Source organism: Schistocerca serialis, chromosome 7 (genome assembly GCF_023864345.2).
Source record: "Schistocerca serialis cubense isolate TAMUIC-IGC-003099 chromosome 7, iqSchSeri2.2, whole genome shotgun sequence".
NCBI classification, from domain to species: Eukaryota; Metazoa; Arthropoda; class Insecta; order Orthoptera; family Acrididae; genus Schistocerca; species Schistocerca serialis.
Window position 1 is genome coordinate 206,298,855 of NC_064644.1, and position 21,682 is coordinate 206,320,536.

At 43.1% G+C, this 21,682-nt stretch overlaps 1 protein-coding gene across 1 annotated transcript in view; it reads left to right on the forward strand.

Moving 5' to 3' along the window:
* LOC126412221 (uncharacterized) overlaps nucleotides 1–17,346 on the forward strand; it is a 113,903-nt gene extending 96,557 nt beyond the window's left edge. The window contains exons 6-8 of the mRNA XM_050081710.1: nucleotides 5,764–6,000; nucleotides 9,921–10,227; nucleotides 16,266–17,346. Coding sequence (XP_049937667.1) covers nucleotides 5,764–6,000; nucleotides 9,921–10,208 — 525 coding nt within the window. The 3' untranslated portion in view covers nucleotides 10,209–10,227; nucleotides 16,266–17,346. The remainder of the gene's footprint in view (nucleotides 1–5,763; nucleotides 6,001–9,920; nucleotides 10,228–16,265) is intronic.
* Nucleotides 17,347–21,682: the final 4,336 nt, after the last annotated feature.

Genomic DNA, 21,682 nt, shown 5'->3' on the forward strand with positions numbered 1-21,682 from the left:
ACAATGTAACGCCATTCATCAGCAGACCGTACTTCCTCGTCATGGCACCATTCCAAATGCAGCCGGTTTTGGTGTGAACGGCATGGGACGTAATTCCGTACTCCGGCTTCTACCAGTCTGGCGCAGGATGTTGTAGCATGGCAGCCCCAGATGTGAAGAGATTACGATGTGATTGGTGCAGAGTCCTCCATTGCAATGGTCGTGCCGGCCGCTGTGGTGTAGTGGTTCTAGACGCCTCAGTCCGGTACCAAGCGGCTGCTACAGTCGCAGGTTCGAATCGTGCCTCGGGCATGGATGTGTGTGATGTCCTTAGGTTAGTTAGGTTTAAGTAGTTCTAAGTCTAGAGGACTGATGACCTCAGATGTTAAGTCCCATAGTGCTCAGAGCCATTAGAACCATTTGCAGTGGTCGTCTGTAGGGTTGTCGACGAGTACACCTGTCCTTACCTTCCTACGCAGTTCAACATCGAGCCATCGGCGCTTCTGAACGCTCCACAAATCTGGATGTTGCCCCATTCAATCAGCCAGCCAAATAGAGACCCACAATGAGGCCACATTCAAACACGTTCATCTCCTGATAACGCTATCTCATATGAGTACGCGGCACCCTTCACAGTGATCATTCAACATCTGATGCTGTTCATGCCCCTTGTACACCCTACCGCTCCTGCTAACGACACTAAACTCAAACAAGACTAATACACTCCGGTCGCCGTTTTACTTGTCACAGAGAAACGCACTTCTAGTCATTAATTTACTGCTGCGTGTATGTACGTATACGAAGTTACATCGGCATCCGACCATGTTTTCTGGGTGCTTTACTTTGTCAGGCAGTGCAATTCTAGTTCTAGTTTGAGAATGATGGTATATTAGTGGGCCTTATAACAGACACTAACTCGACATTTACTTGGAGAAATTGAAAGGAGCCATGGATACTTAACTAAGGTTGGCTGGAAGGATATTGTGTCTCCATCCTTCCAAATATAAGGCCTATCTATTAAAAGTCAACGCAACCTAGTGTGGAATCTTGTTCCGTTTACACATTTTTGCATTATACTGTAAAAAACTAGTGTTACATTATCATTCATACTTCAACATCATTCACTCTACACGTTGGACACAATTTACACACATTGCTTGACAACGCAAAAAGCTACACTGTGCACTGTTTTAACAACACCAGTGCTGGCATACAGTAGCAAACTGCACACGCAGCGTCAGCTGACGAGGGGATGAAACGGAGGTGAGCTGTGTTAGAATATAGAATTTGGAAGGTAGATATAAGAGGAATTTTCATCGTTCCATTTACGACGAGACGGAACTTGGCTCCTCGTAGAGAAGGTAATCATTTTAGGAACAATGTATTTCTACAAAACGAAAGTTTCCCACTGAGCCTTAGGGAAGGAAACAGTCTAACAATCTTAACAAGAAACACGTCCTTAAACAGGTCAAGCTGAAACGAAGCTGTAAAAGCAGCTGAAAGATTTGTTAATTAGACTAGTATCTGTATTTCCTACAGAGGAGATTACATCACATTTTATATGGACGATTATTACACAATAACTGTCATTAGTTTCGACATAACTGGTATCATCTGACTGATTTTGCTTAAAGTATGATTAACCACTTTTTCACAGTTAAGATGTACACCACCTGACGAAAGCATCTGGATACCCCTATGTATTTCAGACTGACCAATAGATTGCAAACAAGGGAAACTCAAGCACTGGACGTGTAAATCTGAAACCGTTGTTTTATTATTGCATATCAATTTGAAACTCTTACCTACTAGTTGGCATGTCTTCACTGCAAATACCTCTGTATTTTGTGGATGATTATATGAGTCCACTGGAGTTAGTCTTGTTATGCAGGGCTCGTTTGAATGATATCGACATGCAATAATAAAGTAACAGTTTCAAATTTATACGACCTATGCTGGAGTTGTCTGAGTACTTCCTAATGGAATCCAGTCTCATGACCATTATATGTCAAAAGTGGTGGACCCGCCAGCATAAAAGCAGTATAGAAGCAGTGACACTAGATTTGGTCGGTCAAGAGAGCTCTGTGTCCATCTGAAGCTGCTCAAGTCTCCTGTGGTGATGTGACTGTGAAGTGGAAACGCGGAGGAGCTCCCACAGCTAAACTAAGACCATGAAGACGTCGTGTACCGGCGGGCAGCGATCATTGTGCATTGCGGAAGGCTGTCGTAGAAAGTTGCGGACGGAATCACTCTTGAGTTCCAAAGTGGTATCAGCAGTCCAGCTATTGCATTCTGAGTTAAGAAGAATGTGGTGCAACGGTTGGTGAGCTCCTCATGAGCCACATATCCTGTAGTCAGTGCTAAGCAACACCAGTGGACAGTGGCGAATCACGCTCTACCCTGTGGCAATCCGGTGGACGGATTTGGTTTTGGCGAATGCTATCATGTGTAGTGACAACAGATATGTATGGAGGAGGTTGTTTTAAGATCTGAGGGCATTATTTGTTCCAGCGTAAAGTCACGCGCCGGCTCGCCGGTCGGGAACGACAGAACAGAGAGGGCTATGAAGGAGACGTCAGCCAATCGCACGCTGACCGACCCCTCTCCAGGACGACAACGTGACGGTAGTGCCCTCTAGGCGAGGAGGACATAACGATTCTAGAGAAGCTTCACAACTAGCGAACTGAATAGAAAACTGTATTACTGTACTCGTATTAAGAATTGTATATACTGGAGAGATTTCTTATATGCATGTCGCCCTTGGCTTGCGACGCTTATGAGCTATTGTCAAAGTTAAGTATTGTCATTGATCATTTCGTAATAAAACCCATTAATACGATTTGTCTGAATGTTGTCTAGCGATCCGAGAAGGCAGTTTTCCAAGACAGCCCACATTTGACGACTAGGCTAAATTCAACATTTTTCGTGGTTAGGAAATGCTGCATGTGATATGATATGAACAATTTTATGGCGTTGCGTACTGCGAACAGTAGAGGAATATTTCGGAGACAGGAGCATCCTGTCATATGCCTGCGTCTCTGAGGCAGTCATTTGTGATCAATAACATTTGTGAAATGACTAACCTGCCTAGAGTGCCGATTTTAATCCTGTGCAGCACCTCTGAGATGAGTTAGAACGTCGACTACGCTCCAGAATCCAGCGTCCAACAAAATATCTTTTCTCGTTTTGGATATTGAGGAACTATGTGCTGCCATCTATCCTCAGACTTCAGACACATGATTCAAAGTGTCCCCAGCAGAGTTCAAGCCGCCATACGGATGAAAGATGGAGACACCCCTAAATGTCCACTAACAGTTGTTAGACATAATTGATCAGACAGTGCATGTGAAGTAGATTTCTAGTTAGTTGCATAAGAATGTTTCTCTTATATTTGTGAAAACAAGTTTGAGATTATCCATATATCGCCGTGAAAATTAGTATCCGTGCAGAGATAGCCGTATTTACCGGCTCACTTGATTGCTCCTAGGCATCCTCTTCACTCTTTTGATACGAGAGTGAATATACAGTAAGCAAATAAAACAAGATTCTTCGCTTTTGTAAGCAAATCGTACGTGACTTTTGTTTACAGCATAGTGCTAAACAGCATTGCGGTCATTAATGAGTTTCATGCAGTCGATTTACAATCTGTGATCAAAAGTATCCGGACACCTGGCTGAAAATGACTTAGAAGTTCGTGGTGCCCTCCATCGGTAATGCTGGAATTCAATATGGTGTTGTCCCACCAGCCTTGATGATAGCATCCACTCTCGCAGGCATACGCTCAGGCAGGTGTTGGAAGGTTTTTTGGGGAGTGGCAGCCAATTCCTCGCGGAATATTGCTCTGAGGAGAGATATTGATGTTGCTCGGTGAGGCCTGGCACGAAGTCGGCGTCCCGAAACATCCCAAAGAAGTTCTATAGGATTCAGGACAGAACTGGGTGCAGGCCAGTCCTTTACAGGGATGTTACTGTCGTGTAACCTCTCCACCACAGGCCATCCATTATTAACAGGTGCTCGATTGTGTTGAAACTTGCAAATGCCATCCCCGAATTGCTCTTGATTAGTGGGAAGCAGGAAGGTGCTTAAAACACCAATGTAGACCTGTGCTGTGATAGTGTCACACATAACAAAAAGGGGTGCAAGCCCCCTCCATGAAAAACACGACAACACCATAACACCACCGTCTCCGAATTTTACTATTGGAACTACACATCCTGGCGGATGACATTCACCAGGCATTCACCATACCCACACCCTGCCATCGGATCGCCACATTGTGTACCGTGATTCGTCACTCCACACAACGTTTTTCCACTGTTCAAACTTCCAATGTCTACGCTCCTTACACAAAGCTAGGCGTCGTTTGGCATTTACCGGCCTCATGTGTGGCTTATGAGCAGCCGCTCGACCATGAAATCCAAGTTTTCTTACCTCACGCCTAACTGTCATAGTGGATACTGATGCAGTTTTGGATTCCTGTGTGATGGTCTGCATACATTTCTGCCTATTACACATTACACCATCTGTCGGCGGTCTCTGTCAGTCGGCAGATAAGGTTGGCCTGTACGCTTTTGTGCTGTAGGCGTCCCTTCACGTTTTCACTTCGCTATCACATCGGAAACAGTGGACCTAAGGATGTTTAGGAGTGTGAAATTTGACGTTTAGATGTATGACACAGGAGACATCCAATCACCTGACCACGTTCGAAGTCCGTGAGTTCCGAGGAGCGCCCCATTCTGATCACTATATCTAATGATTACTGAGGTCGCTGATATGGAGTACCTGGCAGTAGGGGGCATCACAATGCACTTAATATGCAAAAAATATGTTTTTGGGGCTGTCCGGATACTTTTGATCACATAGTATATAATTACTGAACCATTACTTCGATATACCCGATGGCAGTTTCCACAATTGGAGACGACGCTAGTGTTGTCGACAAGTGACATTAGAACTGATGATGATGGTAGTGAAGGAACTCGGCATAGTAGTTTTCAAAAGAATCTTCCCTGCAGTGTGCTATGTGGTGCAGAGAAACTATGCTGAATAGAACCTGCTTTGCATGGGTGCTAGGAAGGGAGGGTAAATCACTCTCCATCTGAGTCATAGTCCTGCACTTTAACCATTGCGTCAGCTTGCTCATTCAAATAAAGAAATAGACAAGCTTATACAGCAAGCAAACAGAAATTTATTAGCCCAGATTGCTGCTTAATTATTGCCTTTTTGCTCTTACTTCTGACGACAGCGCTCAATTGAGGCTACATTCTACTACATAACTGATAATCGTTAGACAAGACATCGCCAGTGACAATAACACAGTAGCAGCTTAGATGGGTAACCTGTATTATCTCTAGACATCGTCTATTTTTATTATTGTAATTACGTACGTAGAAGTAATAATAAACTTCACTGTCCGTCCAAAACTTTCCGAGGGGCTGATGTCATTCCTGGTGTACAAGCGACGTCAGTGAATTAAGAATGTGACGCATGAGTTCAACACAACCTGAAAGAAAGACGTTTCTGACAGTTTCATATGTTTGTAAGAACGTTCTGTGCGTTTCACTAAAGTTTGAGTGTGTGGAATGAGGAGGAGATTGGAGTACCATCTTAACTGCTCTGTATTTTCTGTTAATCCAGTCTCAAAACTGTTTTGGACTGACTATGATGATGATGATAAGATGCTGTGGGCACACTACAGCAAGGTCTTTAGCACCTGCTTCGACTGATGGCGCACGTGTCGTGTATCTTACGTGACCAGTGCTTAACCTTTCCATCTGTTGACAGAACGGCAGCCAGTGGTCGTTGCGACTGACGTCCGTGATCCATCAAGGAGCGCTGGTGATCGCCGAGCTGTCGTGGAGACTGCCGGAGAAGGAGCTGCAGGCCGCGAGGAGCGACGGGGGATCCCCGCTGTACCTGGTCACGTGGGAGGTGGACGGCGGGGGGATCACCGGGAACCTCTACACAGACTCCTCCTGCGTCACTCTCTCGCTGTCATCTGACACTGTCTTCCACATACAGGTCAGTGCCTTCAGAACACTGAAGAACGTGCGTTACCGTAAATAAAATGTACCATTATTTATATAGAAATCCTTATCAGGCTCCGGTAATCTCTCAGAATTCTTTGGTAAATTCTATGATCACTTGTAGCTGTCATCGTGAATTAACCCTGTTTTATGGTGAACTTTTAACAGATATTTGCTCCAGGAATGGAGATGCCTTCTCTGCGTCATGCATGGCAATGGCTTCTCCTGAGTCCGACAATTTAGTTTATGGATGTGTAATACTGTACTTTCTCAACATAATAACCGTATAATCTTTGGAAGGAAACCAAAATAAGCTGAATGCCGTAGCAGAACGTCACAAACAGCATCAAAAAATAACTATCACAGACAATATCCACGTATTAGCGAACTGCCTCAAGGAACAGAAGAAAATCATTTCTACTCCTCTGGAGGGCTCATGAGAAGTGGTCTTGTTCGTTGTTTCAAACAATACACTGAAGCCATAAAACCATTGCCTTTCACGTCCAGAGTAGTAGTGTGGTCGTTTTAGGAAATGGGGTATTGTAGTAGTGCAATGCACTCATGGTGTGCCCCACTTAGTACGAGTATTGCTCGCTTTGTGTCAATATCCATATCCAAACATCTGGTTTTGTCTGAGGAAACACGAAATGAAGGATCTATAGTGGGTAGGGAGGATAGTTTTTTGCACTGACATTTGGATTTGAAGGCATGAATGTGGAGTGTGTGTGTGTGTGTGTGTGTGTGTGTATGTGTGTGTGTGTGTGTGTGTGTGTGTGTGTAGGTTAACCAAGAGAGGCTATTTGGTTGGTAGAAACTCGGATTTAGTGATGTCTAAGAAAACGATTAGACTCCATTACCGAAGTTAGGGTAATGAATAGCGTTTCTCAACGTGTTTCAGAAATCCGAGAGAGAGTAGGTATGTAATTAGCAGATACATTATGTCTGTGGGACAACGTAGACTGATGCAGAAAGCGAAGTAAAAAGAGTTCCAATTCTTGTTAAGAGAGTTAGAAATCTGGAAAAACAGGAGCCCAAACGACGCATAGATGTGAATGATTTGTTAAAGAATATGGTAGGCCCTACCTATCGCTCTAATTTATCTGTCGATAGTTTTAGTGTATTATTTGTTGTCTGGTGAGCTGTGGGGTTTCCTGTGTAAGTTAATATCGAACGTCTAAGATGTTTCAGTGTGTCAGTAAAATAGAGAAGATAGTTGTGTATCAGTATTAAAATGTAGCAAGCTTTCTTCATCAGAATTATTATATACGAATCTATAAAATATTATTATTTATGTTTGTGTCCTTATCGCTTTTATAGATTCTTGTGTAATAATTCGAAACACATCGATTTTGACGATTTTGCACTGTGAAAGGTGCTTGAGTATACAGGTTAACTGATTACAACAACCAAGACTTCAGTGTCTATTATGGATACAACGAAATGGTTCTATTTTGTAGTGTGGAACGTCACCATGCTCTGATGTGTTTACAAATAACCAGGATCAACGTTGTGTAAAGCAAAGTTGGAAACTAAACTCTAGACTAAAACGTTAAACTGGGAAAACAAAACTTTGGCAGAGATCATATTGGTCTGTTGGATGGTAACTGTGACGAACAAATCCACGTAAACGAGATAATCCAGTTGGGAAATCATACACGCCGTGTTGTGGATGGTAGCTGTGGCAGGTTGATGTGGTGATGAAGAGGGCGAGATCATTGGTGTGACATAACACGGGGGGGGGGGGGGGGGGAGGACAAGGGCGGTTGTGAATGTGACAACCATGCTGCCCAGCTGGGAAACCAGAAACAGTGACTGAAGTACAGTGTGTTGGGTTGAGGTGGTGACAAAGCAGCCAGTTTCTTTGGAGCACAATCCCCTGATGGCAGTTGACACAGGCAGTGCCGATGGAGAAAACAGACTGTTCAGATGAGAAAAAAGAAACACTGACAAACATGCAGTATCGCAGATGAAGTTGGTGATGATGGCGGTGAGCCCGCTGATGTGAAGCTCCGTTGGTGCTGGAGACAGGCAGCGGTTAGGGTGGCACTATGCTGTCCGATTGGGATATCTGACACACTGACAGATGTTGCTGTTGCAGACTGTGGCAGGTGAAGCTGGTGATGAGTAGGGTGGGTCAATTATTGTGCAACAGGATGCTGGTGATGGAAAATAGTGACACTGAAGGCTAGAAGTGCTAAAACAGAAATACTTACAAGTGTCTTCAGTTAAAACTTCCGGGCTAAGAGGCCGTGGTCTATGTATAAAATTTCCACCAAACGTTTCGTCTCCATCTGCGGGAGACATCTTCTGAGGTCATCTGGCTACTGCCACTGAGGGTCCAGGTACTCTCGCATTTATAGAGCGCATAAAGGGCATCACAATTCGTCACGTGATGCCGACGGTATGCCTATCTTTGGAAGGCGTCATCATTCTCGATTGAGAGTAATCGACTGTCATTCTGCTGGCGCAACGTCGACATCCATATTTTGTCCTACTTTTAAACTTCCTCTTTTTTATTAAAATTATTATGGTGTTTGTGAATCTCTATTTCTTCTCTATACATGCGCATATGATAATGGAGTGTTCATGCTAGAACGCTTGTCTCATTAAATTTAATTTCGTGGTTCCCATCTGGAAAAAGATGCTCAGCTACGGCCGATTTTCCGATGTGTCCTAAGCGACAGTTTCTTTTATTTCGGCTAAGCAGGTATTTACACTTCTTTTCGTTGTTCCAATATATACTTGTCCACAAATGCATGGAATTTAGTACACTCCAGGTGTTGCTAGGGGGTGTCGGGCGTCTTTTGCAGTTCTTGAATATTCCTTAATCTTCTTGGTGGGTCTGAGGATTGTTTCGATCCCATACCTGGCCAGTACTTTCCCGATACGGTCCGTGACTTTATTAGTGAACGGTAGGAAAACTTTTCCAGTCGGTGACCGTTGTTGCTCTTGACTTCTCGCTTCTTTTCTTCTCTGATGGAGGGCTCGATCAGTTTCGTTGCTGGTATATCCGTTTTTCATTAAGGCTGACCGTAAGTGATTTAATTCATCTTGCAAGTACGCCGGCTCGCAGATTTTGTTGGCTCTGTCCATCAAGATTTTCATGATACCTCTTTTTTGCCTAGGATGGTGGTTTGATTCCTTTTGGAGGAATCGATCCGCATGAGTGTTCTTTCTATATACATTGTGGCCCAGTGTCCCATCCACATATTCAGGAAATTGAGTTGACCGTTGCTCTCTTTCTCCACCGTAAACTGTATCTTCGAGTTAATACTGTTCAGATGCACCAAGAAGACATCCAGCTCTTCTTCACCATGAGTCCACACCACAAATGTGGCATCAACGTAGCAGTACCATTTAGCTGGCTTCAGCCTGGAAGTTTTATCTGAAGACAACACCAGCCGTGAAAGCCTGCGTTGTATGACTTACAAGTGTGTTGTGTGGCAGCTGGAGCAGGTGCTGAGGAGAGTGGGTGTCAGCTGGACTGGAGACGAGGAGGGAGGTGTAACTGATGCGAAGCCTTCTGTGTAGGTACACATGGCTGGCAGAGAAGCTGGCACTGTGCTGCCCAGTTCTGATGCAAGAAACATTAACGGGTATATTGTTCGGGCAGGTGGAACGTGTGATGAAGAATGGTCACTGGTGCAAAGCAGGTATGGACACAGGTGGTACAGTCACCACGCTTTCCAACTGGTTCACTAGAAGTTAAGGCAGGTGCGGTGTGTGACAGGTGGTGCTGGAGGTGAACAGGGCAGACTAGTTGGCATGCTCCATTCCGTGGGCATTAGTGTACTGTCCTTGCAGGCTCTCTGGTGTGCAGTTCCGTTGTTCGTGGTGGACTTGGGCGGCAGAGATAGTGGCAGCGCATTGTCCTGTTGGAAAACTAGAAACACTGACAGCTGTATTGTGTGGCAGGTGGAGCTGGTGACGAAGAGGGCGGACAAGCTGGTACGCAGCCCTCCGCTGGTGGTGGACACCGGCGGCGGCGAAGACGGCACCACGCTGGTGCTGGTGGCGCCGGCGGAGCACACCGGGCGCGCGCTAGCCGGCCTGCAGGGCTGGCGGGACACGATGCGCTTCTCGCTGGTGCTGCTGCTGGGGCTCTGCCTGCCGGCCGCGTTCGTCGCCACCTTTATCTGTCTGCACAGCTACCGGCGGCAGCGGCTGGCGGCGCAGGCGCGGGACAAGCTGCCGCTCTTCTAACCGCCTGCTCCTTACCCAGGTAGGCCTCCGCAACCATGTTGTATGTTGTACATTAACTGGGGACCTCCGTCCCCGCCGCAGCCTCAGTGGTCCACAACCCCACGACGACTACTGCAGTCCACTTCACCCCTCCGCCGCCCCACAACGAACACAGGGCTACTGTGTGGTTCGGTCCCTGGCGGACCCCCCAGGGAACGTCTCACACCACACGAGTGTAACCCCTATGTTTGCGTGGTTGTGTAATGGTAGTATATGCGTACGTGGAGAACTCGTTCGCGCAGCAATCGCCGACATAGTGCAGCTCAGACGGAATAAGGGGAACCAGCCCGCATTAGCCGAGGCAGATGGTAAACCGCCCAAAAACCACCCACAGACTGGCCGGCTCACCGGACCTCGACACAAGTCCGCCTGGCGGATTCGTGCCGGGGACCAGGCGCTCCTTCCCACTCCGGTAAGTCGTGCGTTACACCGCTCGGCTAACCAGGTGGGCTTCCCCAGCCATACTCCTTGACTCAAGCGAGAAGTGATGACGAAACTACCACGTGAGAACACCACTTTACTCGGTACTATCGTGTTGGAGTTGTCATTGATTTGTTTTGCTTTTAAGAGAATATAGGTAGGTCACGTACAGGTTCCGACAAACTATCTACATGTCAAATAATACGAGTGTCGAATAGATCTAAGGTTTATGGAGTGTCATTTTTAAATTAAATTATAGCCCTAGATCTAAGGGTGATTGAAATACTGTGCTGTTCTTCTAGGCGTGGTCGAATTGGCGGTTGTATGCACTCGTCTTCCTCTGACCTCTCAAATGCGTTAGCCAGCTACTTAAAGCAGATATAAAGTTTAACATAGACTCCGAACCACTGTGCAATTGTGCGTTTTCAAAATTAAAATATTACCATGCCCAATGGGAAATGGTTACTTGCACGCTTTATTTTATTGCTACATGCCAAAACATGGCAAAGACAAACCCTTAACAGTCATGTATTTGTAATATCTATCTCATGGAGAGATATTACATCTGGAAAAGCTTGATGCTTTATTGAATTATGACGAATTCCATAACGTCTATATTGTGATATGGGATTAGTTCGGGCCTACGTTGACAGAAGTCTTCTTTTTCTTCACTTCAACAACAAGCCTCCAGTGTTCTGATCTCAGTCCACCCATCTCCTGCGTCGTCTTCGAGGATCTCGTTTACTTCTGGTTTATAGTCCAATACCTGAAAAAAAAAACACGTCAGGTGAAAAGTGTGTGCCGCCCGTTACTCTAAGCGGGCAATTGCTTACCGACTGAACTACCCAAGCAAAAAAAATTGCTCTGAGCACTATGGGACTCAACTGCTGAGGTCATTAGTCCCCTAGAACGTAGAACTAGTTAAACCTAACTAACCTAAGGACATCACAAACATCCATGCCCGAGGCAGGATTCGAACCTGCGACCGTAGCGGTCTTGCGGTTCCAGACTGCAGCGCCTTTAACCGCACGGCCACTTCGGCCGGCCTACCCAAGCACGACTGACGATGCGTCCTCAGCGCTTTCCTTCAACCAGCACCTCATTTCCGACCTCACAGAAGTTCTCCTTCAGCCTTGTGAAACTATGACTGGAAGAAAAGATATTGCGGAGACATAGCTTACCAGGTGAAGGCCTCAGACAAATGCAACTGATTCGGCTTATGTTTGGCAGGACACTTGTGTAATACCTAAAAATTAAGTCTAAGACATTTTTACTCAATCCTGCCCCCTCCGTTTTTAAGAAAATCGCTCCAAAATGTCGCGATGTGCATTTACTCAAAATCGACTACATCCAAAGATAATTAAAAATTGAGAATTTTTCGTCATTACATATGTCATCCGCAAAAGCATATTTTCGTAGAAATGGAGGAAAGAACGTTTTCCGAAAGGCCCTGTTTAACAAAAACGCCAGTGGCTTTAGCGGCCAAGGTATCTGTCTGGGAAGCAAAGAATCTGTGTCCGATTCACAAACGATATCCACAGATTTTTCATTCGCACTTCTTTCTGCATCTTTGTTGCTAGAAATAGGAGGGTTTATAAAGTAAATAAATCAATAAGGGATAACAACAAAGTAGGAAAATAAATTTCTAAAGCTACTTGCATTCGGAAAGAATTAAAACATTAATCCTGGTCCCTTCAAAAGTGCTCTTTCACTCACTCTCTTACATGTCCTTGGGTTCCTTAGAACAACAAGACTGATGACATTTCTCGTACAAATATTCGAAGTAACAAGAACATCTCATCAAAGTAATCTTTACGCAATCGAATAGTTCATCCCGAAGATTCAGCGTAACAGACTTGGTCTGTATTTTAAAATATTTCTTTTTCTATAATTACTTTTGATGCATATCCCGCAGTAGATAACACATCCTGAAAAGTCGGTGCTGAAAGTTGATCATAAATTTAAATTACGTCGTGAATCATTATTGCATTTGCGCGTTTGTGCAATTCTCGCTGGATTTATATGTAGTTGCAGATTGCCATTTTGAAGCCTCCATATGAACTTTCTAAAATAAGCAACACATTGCTGGCACACACGTGTTCAGGTTGACGGTATTATTTCTACTGTGCAAGTCAGCTGACTTTCTTCGTCTATACATATGAGATCATATATGACGGTATTTATTTGTCCGCCACAGAAGTCCAATACCAGACGGAATTTTTTACCAGCAACTTGTAGTTTTGAAATGTTCTGAAGACACAATTTGTTAATTGTATTTGTGCATTTTTCGGATTTGGAACAAGTGATGTAAACATTTGTTAATGAGTCTTTTAAACGACTGATCTACTGCATACCCCAAGGACCAAATTAAACGATAATTTGACGTAAGCACACGAAAACTTGGGGAAACAATTTTCCAGACGATGCGATGGAATGTTGTTCCGCGTGTAAATTTTTGTAATGTATATCACTAAATGCGATAAGGCCTCGTTTTCCTCCCTCATGTCTAACGTGCGTCGAATGTTCGTCTTCTCAACACTTTCACTGGAAATACCTTTCATACAACGAGGACAAGAATATAATAATTCCAATCCCAAAGAAAACAGGTGTTGACAGATGTGAAAATTACCGAACTATCAGCTTAATAAGTCACAGCTGCAAAATACTAACGCGAATTCTTTACAGACGAATGGAAAAACTAGTAGACGCCAACCTCGGGGAAGATCAGTTTGGATTCCGTAGAAACACTGGAACACGTGAGGCAATACTGACCTTACGACTTATCTTAGAAGAAAGATTAAGGAAAGGCAAACCTACGTTTCTAGCATTTGTAGACTTAGAGAAAGCTTTTGACAATGTTGACTGGAATACTCTCTTTCAAATTCTAAAGGTGGCAGGGGTAAAATATAGGGAGCGAAAGGCTATTTACAATTTGTACAGAAACCAGATGGCAGTTATAAGAGTCGAGGGACATGAAAGGGAAGCAGTGGTTGGGAAGGGAGTAAGACAGGGTTGTAGCCTGTCCCCGATGTTGTTCAATCTGTATATTGAGCAAGCAGTAAAGGAAACAAAAGAAAAATTCGGAGTAGGTATTAAAATTCATGGAGAAGAAATAAAAACTTTGAGGTTCGCCGATGACATTGTAATTCTGTCAGAGACAGCAAAGGACTTGGAAGAGCAGTTGAATGGAATGGACAGTGTCTTGAAAGGAGGATATAAGATGAACATCAACAAAAGCAAAACAAGGATAATGGAATGTAGTCTAATTAAGTCGGGTGATGCTGAGGGAATTAGATTAGGAAATGAGGCACTTAAAGTAGTAAAGGAGTTTTGCTATTTGGGGAGCAAAATAACTGATGATGGTCGAAATAGAGAGGATATAAAATGTAGGCTGGCAATGGCAAGGAAAGCGTTTCTGAAGAAGAGAAATTTGTTAACATCCAGTATTGATTTAGGTGTCAGGAAGTCATTTCTGAAAGTTTTCGTATGGAGTGTTGCCATGTATGGAAGTGAAACATGGACGATAAATAGTTTGGACAAGAAGAGAATAGAAGCTTTCGAAATGTGGTGCTACAGAAGAATGCTGAAGATTAGATGGATAGATCACATAACTAATGAGGAAGTATTGAATAGGATTGGGGAGAAGAGAAGTTTGTGGCACAACTTGACCAGAAGAAGGGATCGGTTGGTAGGACATGTTCTGAGGCATCAAGGGATCACCAATTTAGTATTGGAGGGCAGCGTGGAGGGTAAAAATTGTAGGGGGAGACCAAGAGATGAATACACTAAGCAGATTCAGAAGGATGTAGGTTGCAGTAGGTACTGGGAGATGAAAAAGCTTGCACAGGATAGAGTAGCATGGAGAGCTGCATCAAACCAGTCTCAGGACTGAAGACCACAACAACAACAACAACGAGGACTAAAATTTTAATTCTTTATTAATCTGAGTGTCTGAGAAGTTTATTTGCCTACCTTCTGACCATTCCTTATTGATTTGCTTGCCATTTTAATCCTTCTCTTCCTACCAACTTCTATAAGTGAAAAATACAAATGAAACAAGAAACTGCAAAATTTATGTGGGAATCGAGCACATGCCTTCCGCTCCCCAGCCAGACCGTCGTTGCGCCGCCAGCGGCGCTTTCTTTAAATAGTGTTTACCTTACGAATGCACAAGCGGCAGTCGAAAAAGTTTCTTTCGTCACTCTCTAGGCAAACACGCGTTTGCGGACCCCGTGTGATGACGAAAACTGCTGAAGTTTCAGTTATCTATAGACAGTCATTTGCGCATCATGAAGTTTAGCAGCGGTTTTCTCAAATAGGGGAGAGGGGAAGTTGAGCAAAAATATGTATTTTAGTTTAGATTGTACCAAGCGACCAGCCAAATATGGGCGGAGACATATAACTTGGAGATTGTTTCGAGAATGAATATTCATTCTGCAACAGAATGTGCGCTGATTTGTATCTTCAAATCAGCGCGCACTCCACTAAAGCTAACCTAAACTCCATCCGAAGAGGCCTTGGAAGACTTAACGTACCGACCGACCGCCTTCTTATCCTCAGCCAATAGGCGTCACTGGGTATTGCGTTCGGTACAGCGCTCTGCGGGGTGTTGTCTGTTTTCTTGATCCGAACCGCTACTTCTTAATTAAGTAGCTCCTCAATTGGTCTCACAAGGGCTGAATGCAACCCCCTTGTCAACAGCACTCGGCAGATGCGGAGGGCCGCCAATCCAAGTGCTTGCCGTGCTCCACGGCTCATAACTTCGGTGATCTGACGGGAACCAGTGTTACCACTGCGGCGCCGGCCGCGGTGGCCGAGCGGTTCTAGGCGCTTCACTCCGGAACCGCGTGACTGCTACGGTCGCAGGTTCGAATTCTCCCTCGGGCATGGATGTGTGTGATGTCCTTAGGTTAGTTAGGTTTAAGTAGTTCTAAGTTCTAGGGGACTGATGACCTCAGATGTTAAGTCCCATAGTGCTCAGAGCCATTTGAACCATTTTTTTTCCACTGCGGCACTGCCGACGGTGCGCATTCTACTACAGAGTAAAAATTCTTTCTAAAGATGTATATTAGTTTTGTAAATCTCCCTCCTGGCGTCGTATCGATACTTGAGAGCCACATTATTCTGTTTGGTTTTGTTTGTTCTTTAATTGAATCGACCCTCAACTCAATACTGCTATATTCATTTCACATCTCTCAAAAAGAATCTGATTTGTATGGTGAGATTAGCTACGTTAAATACTAATTAACGTTTAAGCGTTAGTACTACTTTTATTAAGAAATTCTGCTGCTTACCAAGAGAGCTGGCATAGGGGTTACCACACTGGATTTGGGTTCGGGAAGGCAACGGTTCAAATCCACATTTGGTCATCTAGGGTTAGGTTTGCCGTGGTTTCCTCAAATCGCCCTAAACCAATGCCGGGGTGGCCCCTTTGAAATGGCATGGCCAATTTTCTTCCCCATCCTTATAAAAGTGTTTGAGCTCCGTCTCTAAAGACCTCTTCCTTCCTTCTTGAGGCCCCAATGCACATGTTTCCCGTACAGGGTATTTTACGCTGAACGACTCGTCATCTCTGAATGTGACTTTTCTCGCCCACAGTGTGTTCCGGACGCGGGCTGCGCTGCGCACCTGTGACGTCAGCGCGTCCCGTCAGCTTCTAGTCAGCGCGGCGCGCCGGCCGCGTCCTCCGGGCCGTCAGAAGCCGCATGGCGACCTTCGACCCAGTGGACCGCAAAAGAGCGCGACGCAATCCCAGCCAGCTCAATACGTCTGCCTCATGACTGTCCGCCACCGCGAACGTGAACGTCCGTTTTGCCACGTTAAAACACATTTAATGCGCCGCAGAAGTTCAGACAAGTTTTTGTAGCAAAACTTGGTCGCAAGAGGCAGTACCGACTTACCTAAGTGGAGCGATCAACTCGGCATCACCAAAGGCGCTGGGCATCTCAACGTTGAACGAGACAAAGAAACTGAAAAGTTTACATTCAACTCCAAAAAAATGTTTTTAGTTTGTTAGAAATGTTGTACATATAATTAGAAAGGCGTCTTGGACGATAAAAAGATCACTCATTTGATGAAAACGAAAGACGAGTTATAACCCCATGGTAACTGCGAGGATAAACTCTACTACTGTATGGTGCGTGATACGAGATATCAGCGAAATGAGTGCACGTGTAAATATGAATAAAAGATTAATTTAGTGTTGTAACTAAGTAGAAAAAAAAGTTATTTCCATCCAGTTTTTCAGTGGCGCTTGCTACGCTCAGTAAATAAGATGATATTTACTATTGTCGAATTGCATTAGTACGAGTTTTAGATAAGCTTCTGTATGAGAAATTGTGTAATTTTTGTAAGTATATATTTTGTCCATGTGCAACATATCTTTACAAATTTATCAATCTATGTTTCCTGAATGTTACAAAACTCGAATTGTACAACATTTCAAAACTGTAAAGTGTAAATTTCAATTGTTTTATAAATAATAGAAGAAAACGAGGAGAACATTATCATTATGCTCAACATGCAATGCTGTGCTTGACTATTTAGAGAACCGTCCAAGGTTAAAAATTCACATACTTGTCAGCCTTTCCACTGTTTCATGAAGCATTTATGTATTTTTGTGTTTTATTTGCCTGGTAATTAGAATGGATTCGAAATTATAGAATTGATATTAAAAATACGAGACAAATGATTATCTTTTTTAGTTATTCTAGTTCCATGTTACCTGCAGCATCTTTTTAGTACCGTCAAGTGTCTGAATGTCACCATACAAAACGTAAAAAATAATACATATGCCATTTAAAGTGAGACAGTTTAAAACATTCCATGGTTTAAATGAACATAATATGAAACTCAAACAAATTGTTTTCCGTCACGTGCAACTTTGATATGATATCAAGATTTCTATGACTGTCTCTACCACCTTCACCAAAAAGTGCCAGAAAGACAGTGAGATATCCTGAAGTGCAACATGCAGTTCTTCAGTTGTTACTGCTGCTGGATAAGTGAGCGTATCTTATCTAGTGATGTCATCACAAACAGTTGTATAGGGAGACCATGAAAGTGTTAACATTTTTCATTGAATCTGAAATCATATTTACAAGAAAATCCAAAAACAATGAGTCTTCAAAGATGATTTCATTGAATGTGTGGTGTGGTTGTAAGATGAGCTAAGTACAGCACCAGACCAGATATCTGCAAGTGGGCCAGTTGACCATAGTTATGTTAAATAGAAGATGTCAAACTGTAGCACATAGGCTATGCTTTCTCCTAATAAAAAGCCTGTCATGCCAATCCCAACACTGGAGTATTACTACTTCCACGAGCATGCCTGCACCATGCATCCACTGAGATCCTTGTCTTGCAGTGAAATGCCTTACTGTTCAGTGGCATCCGTAACCATTCCTGAAGGTCGACTTATCAAAAGTACTACTCGGCTCCAATGACTCCAAATAAAAAGGGAAAGAACTGATGCAAGTGTGAGGCAATCATGAAGCAGTGCTCTTGATGTGTGATGATAATGTCTGTTACCAATTTTTCTGAGAATGTCGCAGCAGCAGATGAATATTTCTTCAGCAAAATTAATGCAATTTAGTGTGTCATTTGTGGGGATTTTCTGATTAACTGAATATAGCATATTAGTGGTTTTTTAAATGCTGGACGAAGTTTTTGGCGTGTGCATCATTATGTTAACTCTGCATAGGCTAAAGGCAAGTGCAAAGCAAAACGTGTAGATGACCAAAATTACCACCATCTCAGAAATTCTGCTTAGCTACACTGCCTGACATAAAAAGTGAAGAATGCAGAGGGAGAGGTCAAAATTAAATGAAACTTAACGTGTTGAGAGGGCATGTGACATGTAGCACTGATTACAAAACTGAGTCAAATTTATGAAGAACTTGTCAGTATGAGCCCACATATCAGTATGACATTGTAAGCTTTGTGACATGGATGCATGTACTGATTCAGGTGGCAAGGGTGTCATAAAGCTGTGTATCAGCCCCTTAGGCAAGCTGGCCCACAACTGTGGCAAATGGTCCTGTCATCCTGGATACTGGCACTGGAATGGAGTTAATGGTCTAGCTGGTACCACACATGTAATACCACTTCTACATCAGGTAGACATTTCACAGAGACCTATGTGTGAAAGAACATTGTCGTATTGAAAAATGGCCCTGAGATACAGTTGCAAGAGAGGCAAATCATGAGAACACAACATGTCCACAATGTGCCATTGTGCTGACAGAAATCCCTCAATCTCCATCACACCAAGACACCAGGAGTAACACCACGGTGCCATCAAGAATGTTGGAATAATTGGACCTTTCCTCAGGTCACAGCTGTACTCATCATCAATAGTCGTCCAGGATAGTGCAGAGCTGCAATCAATTGCAGAACACAGTGTGACACCGTCCCATTCATCAGCAATCCATGCTCCCAGGTCACAGCAAAACTCCAAAAGAGCCATTTGTGTTGTAGTGTTAACTGGAGCCTACTACTAAGATCGCATGTGTTGCCGATCTGAGCGATGTAGCAGATGTAGCACTGCTGTGGAGTGATGGCCTTTTGTTTTGTACTGAGTGTCAACTCAACCGAGAAAAAGCATAATGAGTGAAGAACCCACCCTTGGTCTCTTCAAACGCAATCATGTTATTCCCGTGTGCAGTTTATACGATATCTGCTGCAGTTCATCAGCAAGCATGCACTACTAAGGTAGCAGCATTGCATGCCAGACCAGTAAATTTTTCCCCTCTGTCATCCCTATTCCTTACTGTGACTATCCTCTTCTTTTTCTTCTTCTTGCTCTTCCTGCTTTTCCCGTGCTGCTAAGACGGTGAAGCTCAGCGCAACATCGACTAGTAATACATTGTCACATTTTTACGAGAATTATTTTTTTATATATGAAAGTAATTTATCAGATAACAAGACTGTGAAAAAAAGAATTTTTTTGACAATATTATGCAAAATTTCGGAGATACTGGCAGGTTACTTTAATATAACATTTTTTTTCAAGTCATCAACCAAATCTTACTAGAACAGAATATTCATGATAAGACAATAGTAGTGGTTACAGACAACGCTGAAGTTATGAAAAAGCTGCCCCAATCTTAAGGATTCGACATTCACCCTGTTTTGCCCACTACTTCAACTTAACAGTACAAGATTGTTTTAAGGCGGAAACGTTTTCTAAAATTTTATGGAAACAAAGGCTATTTGGACTTTCTTTCATAACTCTACAGTAGCCAGTGATAAACTGCGCAATGTTCAAAAAAGAGGAAACAAAAAACTGAGACTGATACAAGATGTGCGGACTCGATGGAACAGCTCATGCCACACGCTTAAAAGAATTCTGGAAGGACGAAGAGAGCTTGAGATTCCGATCAATGAAAGTTCAAAAGCACTGCCTATCCTCACAGCAGAAAACTACTTAGCTGTACAAGAGGTAATAGATCTTCTGTAACCTTTTGAAGTAGCAACGACAACGATCCCAGGGGAGTCATACATCACTGCTTCCTTAATTGTAATACGATGTATTGCTGCAAAGTTTTCAGATTTGGAAGGCACCTTAACAACTACTGAAGAACGATGTATTCTGGATTCCTTTACTAAATCAGTCAATGAAAGAGTGAAACCATTTAACTCATAGACTGTTAATATGCTTGTGACATTATTAGATCCCAGCTTTAAAAAACTTGTTTCAAGACATTTTAATAGGCAGGGAACGATGTACAAGTATTTCAGAAAGAGTATGCTATCATCGCTTCAACTAAAAGAATAACACCTGAAACAGAAGCATCCATGAGCAGTGCTAATACGTCTACGGACATGTCTAAAAGTTTGAAATCGGATAATCTACTTTTTTTTACCCAATTAGGAACAGAGTAATGTCGATGTCGTTACACCAATCAGCGATTCCATAATTGACCTACGTTAATATTTTGTGTATTAGAATATTGCGCAAAATGTAATAGCATGTTGCTTGTAATGGACACTAAACTTTTGTGGTGTCCAGCGACTTCACTTCCTGCAGAGAGGGTTTTCTCCAAGGCAGGGTAAATAATTACTGAAAAACGAAACAGACTAAAGGAGAAGAATTTAAACACCTTATTTGTACCTTTTAATATTGTATTTTAAACAGCAGACTAAAAAACAAGAGTTTAAATACCTCAAATTTTATAAAACAAAATTTGCATGTCTTGTATTGTTGTACTGTAAGCAACAAAAATTCTTAGGAAGCTATTTTTTATTTGATATAACTGCGCAAAACAATTGAAAATTTTTAAAAATACTGTTGATAATATCGGATGTGTCAGCTATCGATGTTTAAGTAACGCTGCTAAAGGTAGGTGTTGCCAACTGGTACAGATAGTTTGACACAACGAACCAACACCAAGAAACATATGTAAGTGAAACTATCTCCGTGTACTTTAGTATAAAAAGCATTTCTCATTGTTAGACGAACCAAGAAACATACTAACATCGCCATAATTGGCCGCTTCGTCAATGCAGCGTGGTCCTTGAGTCATAAGATCTCTGTGACGAGGTTTGCTCAGTGTGATAATTGACACCCACCCCACCCCAAAATGGCTTTCTACATTTCAGATGGTGGGATACTACATCTCTTAATCTTCTTGGTGAGTTAGAGTCCTTCAGATACAGCTTGATTTGATGTAGTGCGACGCGGAGAAAAATAGAATTTCTGGGCAAATAAGATAAAGGTCTAGTAATATACAAGAATATGGAAGTGTGGTTGAACTACTGTGAACAGTGTGGTGAATCACAGCCAAGCTAGACTCAAGGCCATAACCTACTTTGATAATGCAAGTACAATCCCCAGTAGCTTCGCCATAACGAGATACTGAAAATTTGTGTAAACATATCAAAGAAATTCTTCAGTACATAGAGGGAGACGAAAATTTAATTGTGACGACAGACTGGAATTCGGTAGTGAAAAGAGGGAAAGAAGGAAAAAGAGTTGGAGAACATGGATTCGGGAAAGGAATGAAAAGGGATTC